Here is a 12,078-nt window from a genome sequence, read left to right as displayed (position 1 = left end):
ACTGTGTACCGATTAAAATAATAATTATTGGGAGGTATCTTGATGATTTTTTTGTGTAACTGATACTAAAATATCGTCAGAAGTTAATGCTTTAAAATGAAAGTCAATTCTTTGTATTTCTTTAAGAAACCAGCAAAAAATTGATATAATTTCTAAATACCTACCATTTCTGTGGATTATTTGTGAAGTTAGTTCAAATATTCATACGATTCATCCAATACTTTAGATGTAGGTACATTGTACACGGCAATTTATATATTTGTATTGCATAGATAGGTGTACAGTACTTCGGCAAATGAAGAAATATTATTCATGCAACCGCTCATGCGCCCTTCTCTCCAAGTCTCCATCATAAATATTGTTATAGGTACCTACATCTACACAGCCAGCTTCAACTATATACACATATAATATTGTATTAAAAGTACAACTACAAGCATAGTTACAATGTATAAGTTCATTTCGTTCCACCCTCGCCCGACGCCGCATAACATATTAAAATATGTAATAATGTATACCTACGTTGTAAATGTTGTTTTGTTTGTAGAAATGCATTCTGCGGCAGGTACATAAATGAAAGGATGGAATCTAATAAAAAGAAGACGGTTTGGATCCATCTATTTCAACTATTGTCTATGTGTGGGTAAAAGCGTATGCATGTTGTGAAAAGAGATTCAAGTACTTTTTACACACATACTTCCCACCCGACAATTTATTATTAGGAAGGGGCCCAAGTTGGGTTGAAATCTTTTATTGTAATTGTAATTATAAATTAATAATTAAAAAAATATAATAAAATAAGAAAAATTAATTAATAAAATGTAGGTAGGTAGGTAGTTAATTAGGATATTTTTTACCAGCGAATCTTTTATACAAATGACTACCTACCTAGGTTAAATTTTTAGAAATAAAAACAGAACATAGTTATCTAATTATTACTTATATATTTTAAACATCAATAATTATGTTTCTTTAAAAATATCGAGAAACAAGCAACGAAAAGAACGCTACGTACTAACAAAATATGAAATAAGTATGTACAATATACCTATTATAAACTTAGCATTTGTTGTACCTACCTACATGCAGCGGTGTACATTTATAAAGTTGTATATATTTAATTACGGTATAATAAAGCATGCGGGGGGGCGAGGCGGCGCGCCGCGCTCTCATATTCCGTATATTGATTGTGTGCGAGGGGGCCGGGGCAAGGAGGGGGCCACGGCGTGCCCCACTCTGTTTTTTACGACACGGCTTTCTGTGTAACATAATAAGTATTTAAAAATTTTTGTGAAATGTTTCGGTGTTATTTGTAAAAATTCGGGAAGTCGAAAATTGGAATAGAGGTGAGAAAATTTCGCTGCGATGATTTTAGTCATAATTACAGTTTTACCGAATATAATATAAATAAAATTTTATAGCTCTAAATTCCGTCGGCGCGTACCTACAGTATTACACTGTCATACCGCGTACGTATAGTGTTTTTTTACGGGCATCGTTCTAAAAATAAGTTGTAATAATTATAATTTTATGTAGCGGTCGCAGCGGCGACGGTTTTCTGTCGATTTTTTATAAGTTGTGAATTAGTGAGTGAGTGTTTGTGGTGGTGCAGATGCAGGGGCTGGTGAGCGACAAGACGTTCCACTTGAAGTGGAACAACCACCTGCAGAACCTCAGTCAGCTGTTCACGACCATCTACTCGTCGTCGGCCCTCGCAGACGTAACACTCTCCTGTCGCGACGGCACTCTCAAAGCGCATAAGCTCGTACTTTCAGCATGCAGTCCTTACTTCGAACAAATATTCAAGTGAGTCATTTATTATACACTCTCGCTATTCATTATTCCTGGAATTATGGTTAATTGCATGATAAATAAATTAAATTTGAACTGGCATCCATCTATTTTCGAATGTTAATTATTGAAGTCTAGTTACATAAACACTATTTTAAATATTATTTTCATTTTATCTCATGATAAGAATTTAATTGTTGAACAATTAAAATATTGATAATTTACATTTGAACATAAATGTTTGATAAAGAAAAGCAACTCATGATAAATAAATTATAGGGACAATCCATGTCAGCATCCCATAGTGATACTGAAGGGTATACCTTTCTCGGAGATAAACCTCCTGGTGGAGTTCATGTACAAAGGGTCGGTGGACGTGCAAGAGTTAGACCTGCAGTCCCTGATGCACACAGCGTCCGAGCTGGAAATCAGAGGCTTGGCATATGAAGCGAGGGATAATGCTGCACAGCTGCTCAATGTGAACCTTGAGTACCCTTCATACAGCCAAACATCCACAAGCTCGGCAGTTTCTACATCACAATCATTTCCACAATCACGCACCGATGTTGAGAGATTAAAACAAGTAAGTTTTAGCTTCTCATATTACAATATTTTATGGATGCTTGTCTTATGTAATTATAGTGTGGTGTATATGTTCTGCAATTCCATTCATTTACAAATACTGTGCTAAAAAAATTATTATGTTATAATTCTACATGGTCCCTTAACTTTTTTTAAGATATCTAAAAGCAATATTATATGCGAATGAAATTTTTTACTTTGTATCACCAAAAAATCATTATACATTTAAATATTTAAATCAATTTAAAGATGATAATGTTATTTGCATTAATTATGAGTAAAATTTTGATAAAATTTTCTGGTATGTCGGTATAAAAAAATTGGATGAATGTTTTGATTAGTAAATGGCTGTTGAATGTGTTATAATGACATTTATTTGCTAAATGAACTGAAACAAACAACTTAATTTAATAATAATTCTTTTTTCTTTTTAATATGATACATATTTCTATTAAAAAATTATTGATTACCCCATTTCCGTTACTAAAAACCTTGTCTTCAAATTTTTTCCTCAATTTATTGCTAATGTAAAGAATAAATTTTCAAATGTCATTTAAATTAGATGGTTATTAATAAAGAATTTAAATCCCTAATGGATTTATATTATTAGATTGGGTAAATAATAAAATTCTTCTATAAATATGAAATTAACAGAAGAATAAAATAGATACAGGATGTAATATTAAATAAAATATTCAATTAATTTTAATTATATATTTCAGGAGTAGAATATAGAATGGGATGTAGATAAATTTAATTAAGTTATGAAATTAAAGAAGTGAATTATTTAATTGATGTTGGCACTATATTTGAGGGTAAATTATTTGTGGAGTGATTGTATCTGACCCTGACCACTAAATTTTATTAATCTATTATTATTCAATCTTTAATCATCAATTTTTTAAATCTATTATTATTCGTACAACTATTTATAAACTAAATAAAAATAAAATTCAAGTTCCCAATTAAATACTAAATGTTTTGGATGTTGCTGATAAATTTGTAATTTATAGGCAAATAAACATATTTTTATAAAGAGGTGTAGGTATAATAAATTAAGTAAATTTTAAAAATCTAAAAATTGTGATTAAATTAAACGTGTATGTAAATTAATATTAAATTCACTGGAAAATTCCTAAATAACAAAGGAATTATTTGAAATATGTACTTAGTTAATAATTAATATTCATTCCACCAATAATATACATAAGTAGTTATTCATAATTCTTTTAATTACAAATTATAACAGAAATGCAATAAGGTTATTTTTTCAGTTAAAAAAATAGAATAATTATTAAGTTAAAATTTAAACAGAAAATAACTTCAAAAGAATTCTTGTAAAAGGTGGATTGGCAATGAATTTGGAAAAAAGTAAACCATGATTGTCTGTTGAGCACTCAAACCAGACTGTAGTCTAAAATAAAACATTCATTGTTCTGCTTCAAGTAATGCTAATGACTACTCGAATTTATTGCTGAAGAAACAAAATACATAATATTTTTAATATTTAAGTACCTAATATTCCAAATATCATTTTAATTCATTCATTGTAATTAAATCCGATTTAAATAGGAAGGTAAATAGGTACCAGAGGTAACGGTCATGAGACGCCGTATTCCCATTTATCTATATCTATACATATAATAAATCTGTAGAAGGGTCAATTCTGTACATTGAAAATATTGAAAAAATAAATAGCAGAGGGTGTTACTGGATCGATACCAAGCCCAAATATGTGATTATAAAAATTTTTGTCTGTCTGTCTGTCTGTCTGTCTGTCTGTATGTTCAGGCATCACGTGAAAACTAACGGTTTGATTTCGATGAAACTTGGTATAATTATACCTTATTATCCTGGGCATAAAATAGGATACTTTTTATCCCGGAAAAATACGTAGAAAAAAAAATCTTAATTTTTCTTAATTTTTCCGCACGGACGGAGTCGCGGGCGGAAGCTAGTACAAAATAATAATACAGTAATAATAATTTAGGTAATAAAAATGTATTATTAATAGTAATTGAAAATTTCAAACGATAATGAATAGCAGATGTTTGCGACAATGTGATGACGCCATGTTTTCACGTAAATTATCATTAAATAAACATTATGACGTCAGAATAATCTATACGATGCTATAAAATAATACTTTTTATATAATATATTATTTTTTCGTATATTTATCACATTGAAGACGTTAGGGCTGGCACTTGGCACATGATTGGTTAATTGTATTAAATGATGTAATAAGACAATGAGTCACTTTTCACGAATGGAATATTGTTAATATTATTTCGTTTTCGTGTCATGGCGACTGACAATGATGCACATTTATTATAGACGTTCAATATTTTTATACGCCCATGAATAAAATTGGAGGCCCAATCAGAAGGACCTCTCTTCAACCTCCATGATTTTATCAAAGTTATCAAAGGAGTATTTATAAAAGTCTCTTTCCTGCAGAGGCTGATTATTGAACTGGTTGTTTATTATTATAATCATTATATTATGGTAATTCAAAATAATTTCTTGAAGAAATCTAGTCGTATAAATGAATAAATTTTCGTGAAATTAAATGTTGGTAGAAAAATTATTTAAAATCATATCATGGTCTATGGGTAAGACAATTGCTTGCTTTATGTTTTATGGCAAATGTCAAATACATAAGCGTTTATGAAACAGTAATAAAACATTTACGTAATAAGTTAGATTGAAATATAATATTGCCTATTCTCATGGAAAGATACGCCTCTAGCATATTTTTTACTCTTAACATTTATGTAATGGCTGTACTCGCTTAAAACGTGTGTATTTATTATAATAAACAGAAATAATGACGGGAAGTATTAGTCATTTATTTTATTTACAGCTATCTACTAGCCAGCGTTATCTGTGTGATTATAATCTGTGAAAAAGGCGCGAAAAAATGCGTCCATTTTGCATGTAAAGAGGTTAATTAGTGTTAGAATATGTAAATGTAAATGATACAAGATATAAAATTGATGTAACAATGAAAGCTTTTTCCCTTTTATTGAATGTTAAGTGCTGTTTTTTTTTTCTGTAAACTTCAACAATTTATTACTATGAAGCTTTTAAGTAAAATTTAGAGTGTATAAGAATTAAAAATGGTCATCTCATTTTAAAAATAATTTATAACAAACTAATGAGTTAATGACTATGTATATTGTATATATATAATAATATATTTAATATAAATATTATACATTTGATAGGTATTATCGCAAATTATTATTTCAACATTACTTTAATTCAAGATAAATTTTATATTTCAGATAACTTTAATTACAAAAATAAAAAATAGTGTAAACTATTTGATAAGACAATTTTCTTATAGGTACCTACCTAGGTAGGTTATTATTTTTCTTTATGATCACAAATGTATAATGCATTTACTTCTAAGATTTACTTATAAAAAAATATTTTTATCATTTATGGACTTATTTTATATAAATGAATATCTAATTTGTTAAATTCATTATTATAGATTCCTACTTAAAAATAGGTAGCTTATATTAATTTCATGTTTCTATGATCTTTTTATCAACATAAAAATAACCGCTTTAGCTACATCATATGTATTGTAATTAATACTTTATTTGAAAGTACTTATTCATTAATTAATAAAAAACAGGTGTAGCCTGTGAAGGTAATTAATTTCCGTCGAAACACTTGGACTAGTAGGTAATACCTACAAGTGATAACTGCGTTAAAAACAACCGACTTCAAACTTGCACTTGCAACATTTACAAATACAGACAAAAATGCTCTTAAAATAAAAACTACTGGGCCTATCCGAATAAAATTTTTATGGGACCATCCCGCATCGAACAAAAAAATAATCACGTAAATCGGTTCAGAAACCTCGGAGTAATCGGTGTACATACATAAAAAAAAAACATACCGGCCGAATTGATAACCTCCTCCTTTTTGAAGTCGGTTAATAATGTCAATTAATGGGAAAATTGATAATATATTTATCGACATATTTTTAATTTTTAACACGTCTTTTTTATACGTAAACCATACGACTTTGTGATAAATATGTTTTTTTCGCAATAGTTGGCCATTTTAATGTGCCAATAATTCTTATCGTATATATTATCAAATTGTATTAGAAATATTATATATTTTTATAGCGATAGATAAATTTAATTTAATAACTTATATAGGTACATATTTTTTATAAGATAATCCGTAAATAAGGAACTACATCGATTAATTTACGATCATAATAATTTTATTAATAAATCATTTGGCTGAAAGAAATGATACTAGTGCATCTCGGCCCAGGTTGATACCCAACCTTGAACTATTCTAAAGGTTATACAAAAAAACATATATTTCATTTTAATAAAAGATTTAAAAGAAAATTACTTTGACTACACTTTATATTTATAGCGTATGTTTTGTTTTTTGTTTAAACGTAAAATAAATATAGGTTTCTGTTAATTATCTTACCGAATTTAAATTTTAATGGAAGTAAATTACACGTTTGTGTTTTCTTATAAATTATAATATTTCTTATTGTATAGTGTCTATCCCGGGCGGACTCGAATCTGGTAAAAGAATAATAACTACATGTCTGTTTATTTGTTCTTTTCAGGTAGGTAGGCCAAGGAACCTGTTTCCCCTTATAGAAAAGCAATAACCTGCATTGTTCTAAAACATACCTACCTACGTTAAACTTTATTATTTTTCGAGTTTCTCGTGTTCGTGATTTATTCTTAAATAATGAAATATGACGATTAAATATGTAGTAGTAGGTAATGAAATCGTCACAATAATGTTTTTTTATCTACTTTATATTTGATACGAACTATCCCTTTGAACCTTTTGTACAAAAAGGTTAATATAAAAACTATATTTTATCACATCACATACATACGTGTACCTACATAAGTCAATTATTAAGACATTTGATGGTATAAACTGTAGCTTTTATCAAAACCATTCCCATCTATGCATATAATAAATCTGTAGAAGGGTCAATTCTGTACATTGAAAATATTAAAAAAATAAATAGCAGGGGGTGTTACTGGATCGATACCAAACCCAAATATGTGATTAAAAAAATTTTTGTCTGTCTGTCTGTATGTTCAGGCATCACGTGAAAACTTGGTATTATTATACTTTATTATCCTGGGCATAAAATAGGATACTTTTTATCCCGGAAAAATACGTAGAAAAAAAATGAATCTTAACTTTTCTTAATTTTTCCGCGCGGACGGAGTCGCGGGCGGAAGCTAGTGTAAAATAAATTCTTTAATTATTTTCAAAGAAGGTTGAGTCGTGTTATTTGTTTTAAAATAAGTTCCAACGCACAGAGGTACGAAGCTGTGGCTATTCTAGTTACAAAAACGTATAACAAATAGACTTGAATGGGAATGACCTCTGCGACTTGCGTTTATTATAATCAAAATTGCTACGTCATACAGTTACCGAACTTGTTCGGCTCCTAGAATAATTTTAGAAAATTTAAATAATTTTTAAAGGAACATTTATTATGCTCGACGTTGGATCTGCTTTTGTATGGGATTAGCAATTGAAATCTCTTCTTGAGGGTCGATTTTACATTTATATACGCTGGGAATAAATTACTTATATCGAGCTCCAGAGTTTCATTTGTTTTATACTAAAAGGAATAGGTAGTAAGTCTGATAACTATTAAAATAATAAATTAACCAAATGCAAATACAAAGAAAGCTTGTATTTTAAATAGGTATATTAACTAATGAAATATTACTTATCTACACTAATATTATAAAGAGGAAAACTTTGTTTGTTTGTTTGTTTGATTGTAATGAATAGGCTCATAAACTACTGGACCGATTTTAAAAATTCTTTCACCATTCGAAAGCTACATTATCCACGAGTAACATAGGCTAGGTTTTATCCCACCGGAACGGGAACTATCGGGTTTTTCTTTGAAAACGCGGGCGAAGCCGCAGGCGGAAAGCTAGTTTAAGATATATTCGCAGTTTTTTATTACGATTACTGCTTACTCTTATATATCTCAAAATAATAATAATTATAAACCTATGTACAATTATTTTAATATTGTAAAGGATAAGTCTTCGGTTTTTGTTAGCCACGATTAACGTTGAGTTGATGCTATCGCTACGTTATATTTCTAAGTAAATGTCAATTATGCTGTGAAAGGCAGACGCCGGCATATCTTGCCGTTATTATCTTTTTGTTTTAAAAAATCTGTAGCAACCTTATTTGTTACCATTAACTTATAATTTAGAATGTTTTGTCTTTGTAACGTGTATCTTTTAAGGTACTAAATTGGACGTCGTGATTCATTTTTTGTACCAGATGTTGTTTATTCAGCATGTAACAGAAACAACGTATTCCTAAACACAGCTCGTGGATTAGGTATTGATTTATGCACTAGAATTCTATCCGTATAGCCTATAGGTGTTACATGTGCGTAGTCCCTTGCGCGCGAACTAATTTGTCAATAAAATTTACATATTTCTAACATTTATTTTTTGCATCAATTATTGCACGCCTCATAAGCGAAGCGTTGAGGTGGGTACTACTGTCACTTCGCGCAAAACATCTGATTTTTCAAACTTAAAATTTCTTTATGTACCTATCATACATTGCACTTGTAAGATAATACATACACACACATATTAAGAAAAAACACTATTTTTAACATTCATGATATTTTTGATGTCATTTTTGTTATTTAAACTAGTTAAAAAACAGTTTAAAAAAGTTCTGTCTTGGACGTCCGTGTGTCTGTATGTGCGGAGGATTTTCTTGTTAACACGATAGCGACCGAAATACTTTACTAATCGAGTCTTTTTTTTCTCATACGCTTGAGTATGCTCAGGAATAGAACCCTTTCATTTTTAAGGGTCTGATTCGATGTGGTTTAATTGTTATTAAATAAACAAAAAAAAATATCGACTGTTCTCCATAATTTTAGTATATATCTATATATATTCTTTATTTTATTTTTATATTTTTTTTATATTTATAGTGTACTCAAAATTCACCATTATAAACTCGATTCTTTATACTATAAGCCAAGGTTTAAAAAAATAAGTTGGTAGTCAGTCCCTTAAACCTGCGCAGTTTCACATCTAGGTGGGGCCACAACTTTTCCAACTGTTTTATTTTATTTCTTTTTTATATTTATAGTGTACTCTTTATAAATAATCAATTTTATTGTAAAGGATGAGATTATGAGGCGTGCCCTTTTGGATTTTTTTAATCTACCTATCATAAACACCTTAAAATTTAGAGTAACTTATAAGTGTTGGTTTGTGTATTTAGGAGAACCAACAAAGGCTGTCTCTGATAAATTTTCTGTTTTCAATAAAATTCGAAACAAGGACATCTCGGTGTAGTATTTACTAGCGGTCCGCCCCGGCTTCGCACGTGGTACATATTTCGCAATAAAAGGTAGCCTATGTTCTTTCTCAGGGTCTAAAGATTGTCTGTGCCAAATTTCATCAAAATCGGTGCAGTAGTTTATGCGTGAAAACCATACATACATACAAACCTTTCCTCTTTATAATATTAGAATAGATTAATTGAGCACAGAACTTAGAAGGCCTTCTTAATCGATTCAGAAACAAATTCTAAATAACCTACTTTCAGTATTGCATTGTATCTATTTATTATTTTACTAGGTTTGCGCCCGCGGCTTCACCCGCGCAGTCAAAGAAAAACCCGTATAGTTCCCGTTCCCGTGGGATTTCCGGGATTGCGTCATTTTCCCGGGATAAAAAGTAGCCTATGTCCTTTCTCGGGTATCAAAATATCTCCATACCAAATTTCATGAAAATTGGTTCAGTAGTTTAGGCGTTATTGAGTAACAGACAGACAGACAGACAGAGTTACTTTCGCATTTATAATATTAGTATGGATGATTGAGTAACAGACAGACAGAGTTACTTTCGCATTTATAATATTAGTATGGATTAATGTTTTATATATTAAATGATATCTAAAGCTAAAATCAAATCCTTTATATTTTAGCTAAAGCTTTTAACAACGACGTATTTAGTTGTAAAGTTGTAAATTATTAAACGCAATTTAATTTTGATACGATAATCTCATAAAAGCTCCATAACCTGTTAAGTACCCACTAGTGTAAATTATTGTCATTTTATTAGGCACGTAATATCACAAAATATATAATAATCACATGGGACATCACTACATAGTATAAAACAGTTGCTTTAGCTCTGTCCCTTTGAATGATTTAATCTTTAAAACTACGAAACGGATTTTGATGCGGTTTTTTTTATAGATAGATTGATTCAAGAGGAAAGTTTTAGTATAGAATTTATTAGGTTTTAGACGAAGCGGGCAAAGCCGCGGGCGGTAAGCTACAGTAGGGTACGTTGTAACGTTGAAAGTAAAGCAAACAAAATATCAAAATCTAGGGGTTATAGAATGAATCATCAAATTATTATGAACTATCTAAGTTATATTAACTTTGTACTATTCCATAAGCACATAGCTGTAGGTTGAACTATTATACAATTTTAAATGGTTTTTTTATTAAAAAAAAAAATCACAAAAAATATTTTTTTTAACAAAACCATAATATTTTATTAAAGTGTCTTGACCACAGTCTTGACAATATTAATTATAACAAAATAGGCATAATACCTGACGTTCGCATAAATTTATTTGTACGTGCCATTAATAATGCCACCATTTTATTATATTATCTTAAAATATAATGTTTTATAAACGTTCTTATAATAAACGTCTTCTATTCATACCGTCCCTTCATGTCAGTTTTATAAACTCCCTTTCTTTTAATTCTCTGAAGACCCAAAGAAAGGGAATTTCTGAGAAATGTTTTTATCGATAAATTATTTCGTACATTTTTCATTGTCTGCGCAACGTTGGATTAATTTTGAACAATTTTATAAAAAACGACAATCTATTTTAGTTATTCTATAAAAAGATTTCCTCAAGGGCTTTTTTAATATTAATACAAATAGGTACCTATATACAATCACCTTCGTATTTTTTTTTTCTAATAATTTAAGGACTGTAGGTACTTCATATTATTATAATAGGCAATGATGTCATAATTTTTTCTGTGAATAAACTCCATGTACTTCTTTGTTCAATTAATTTGTAGTTACGTGTTTTGCTATTTGAATTATTCAAATTAAACATAATTTTCCTTTGATATGTCCGTGTAACAATATAACGCAATTTTAAAACATAAAATTTGACTTATTATAAGTGTATAAATTGCGTATTTCTTGAAAATAATGGCGAGTTAAAACTCGAAAGTTCTGAACAATGCCAAATATGCATTCATTGGCTTGTAAGATGTACTTGCCGAGTGAAAGTTCAATTTATTCTATCTACAGTCAAACACTTAACAATCATAACAATTTCTATGATTATTTTATATTTCGTCGATGATTGTAATTTCTAACGTATGGAAGGGCTTCGGAACGCAAACTCATTTTTCATAATAGTGGGCTTGATCTTAATTCTGATAATTTGATGCTTGGACAACGAAATACGGTAAAAATAAAACTAAACAAGGGTGAATTTAGGAAGGAAGTTTATAGTGTGGAGACGAAAAGCAATCTTATACTACCTACATACATAAATCACGTGGTATGTAGGTAGGTAATGGCCAAAGGCTAGGACATTCAAAGTTAATTATATCTTTTTTCACCCTTCGCTATA

At 29.5% G+C, this 12,078-nt stretch overlaps 1 protein-coding gene across 5 annotated transcripts in view; it reads left to right on the top strand.

The window, feature by feature from the left end:
- The first annotated feature begins 1,192 nt into the window (after positions 1–1,192).
- The window catches only part of LOC123697681 (zinc finger and BTB domain-containing protein 44-like), a 38,290-nt gene continuing 27,404 nt past the window's right edge, over positions 1,193–12,078 (top strand). For 4 of the 5 annotated variants that reach the window (XM_045644203.1, XM_045644201.1, XM_045644204.1 and 1 more), the window contains exons 1-3: positions 1,193–1,346; positions 1,613–1,806; positions 2,071–2,374. In XM_045644203.1, the coding sequence (XP_045500159.1) occupies positions 1,613–1,806; positions 2,071–2,374 (498 nt within the window). In that variant the 5' untranslated portion in view covers positions 1,193–1,346. The other variant, XM_045644200.1, reaches the window with a different exon arrangement.

Source organism: Colias croceus, chromosome 15 (genome assembly GCF_905220415.1).
Source record: "Colias croceus chromosome 15, ilColCroc2.1".
Taxonomy (NCBI): Eukaryota; Metazoa; Arthropoda; class Insecta; order Lepidoptera; family Pieridae; genus Colias; species Colias croceus.
The sequence above is the reverse complement of the archived record's forward strand: the minus strand, read 5'-3'. Positions and strand labels throughout refer to the sequence as shown.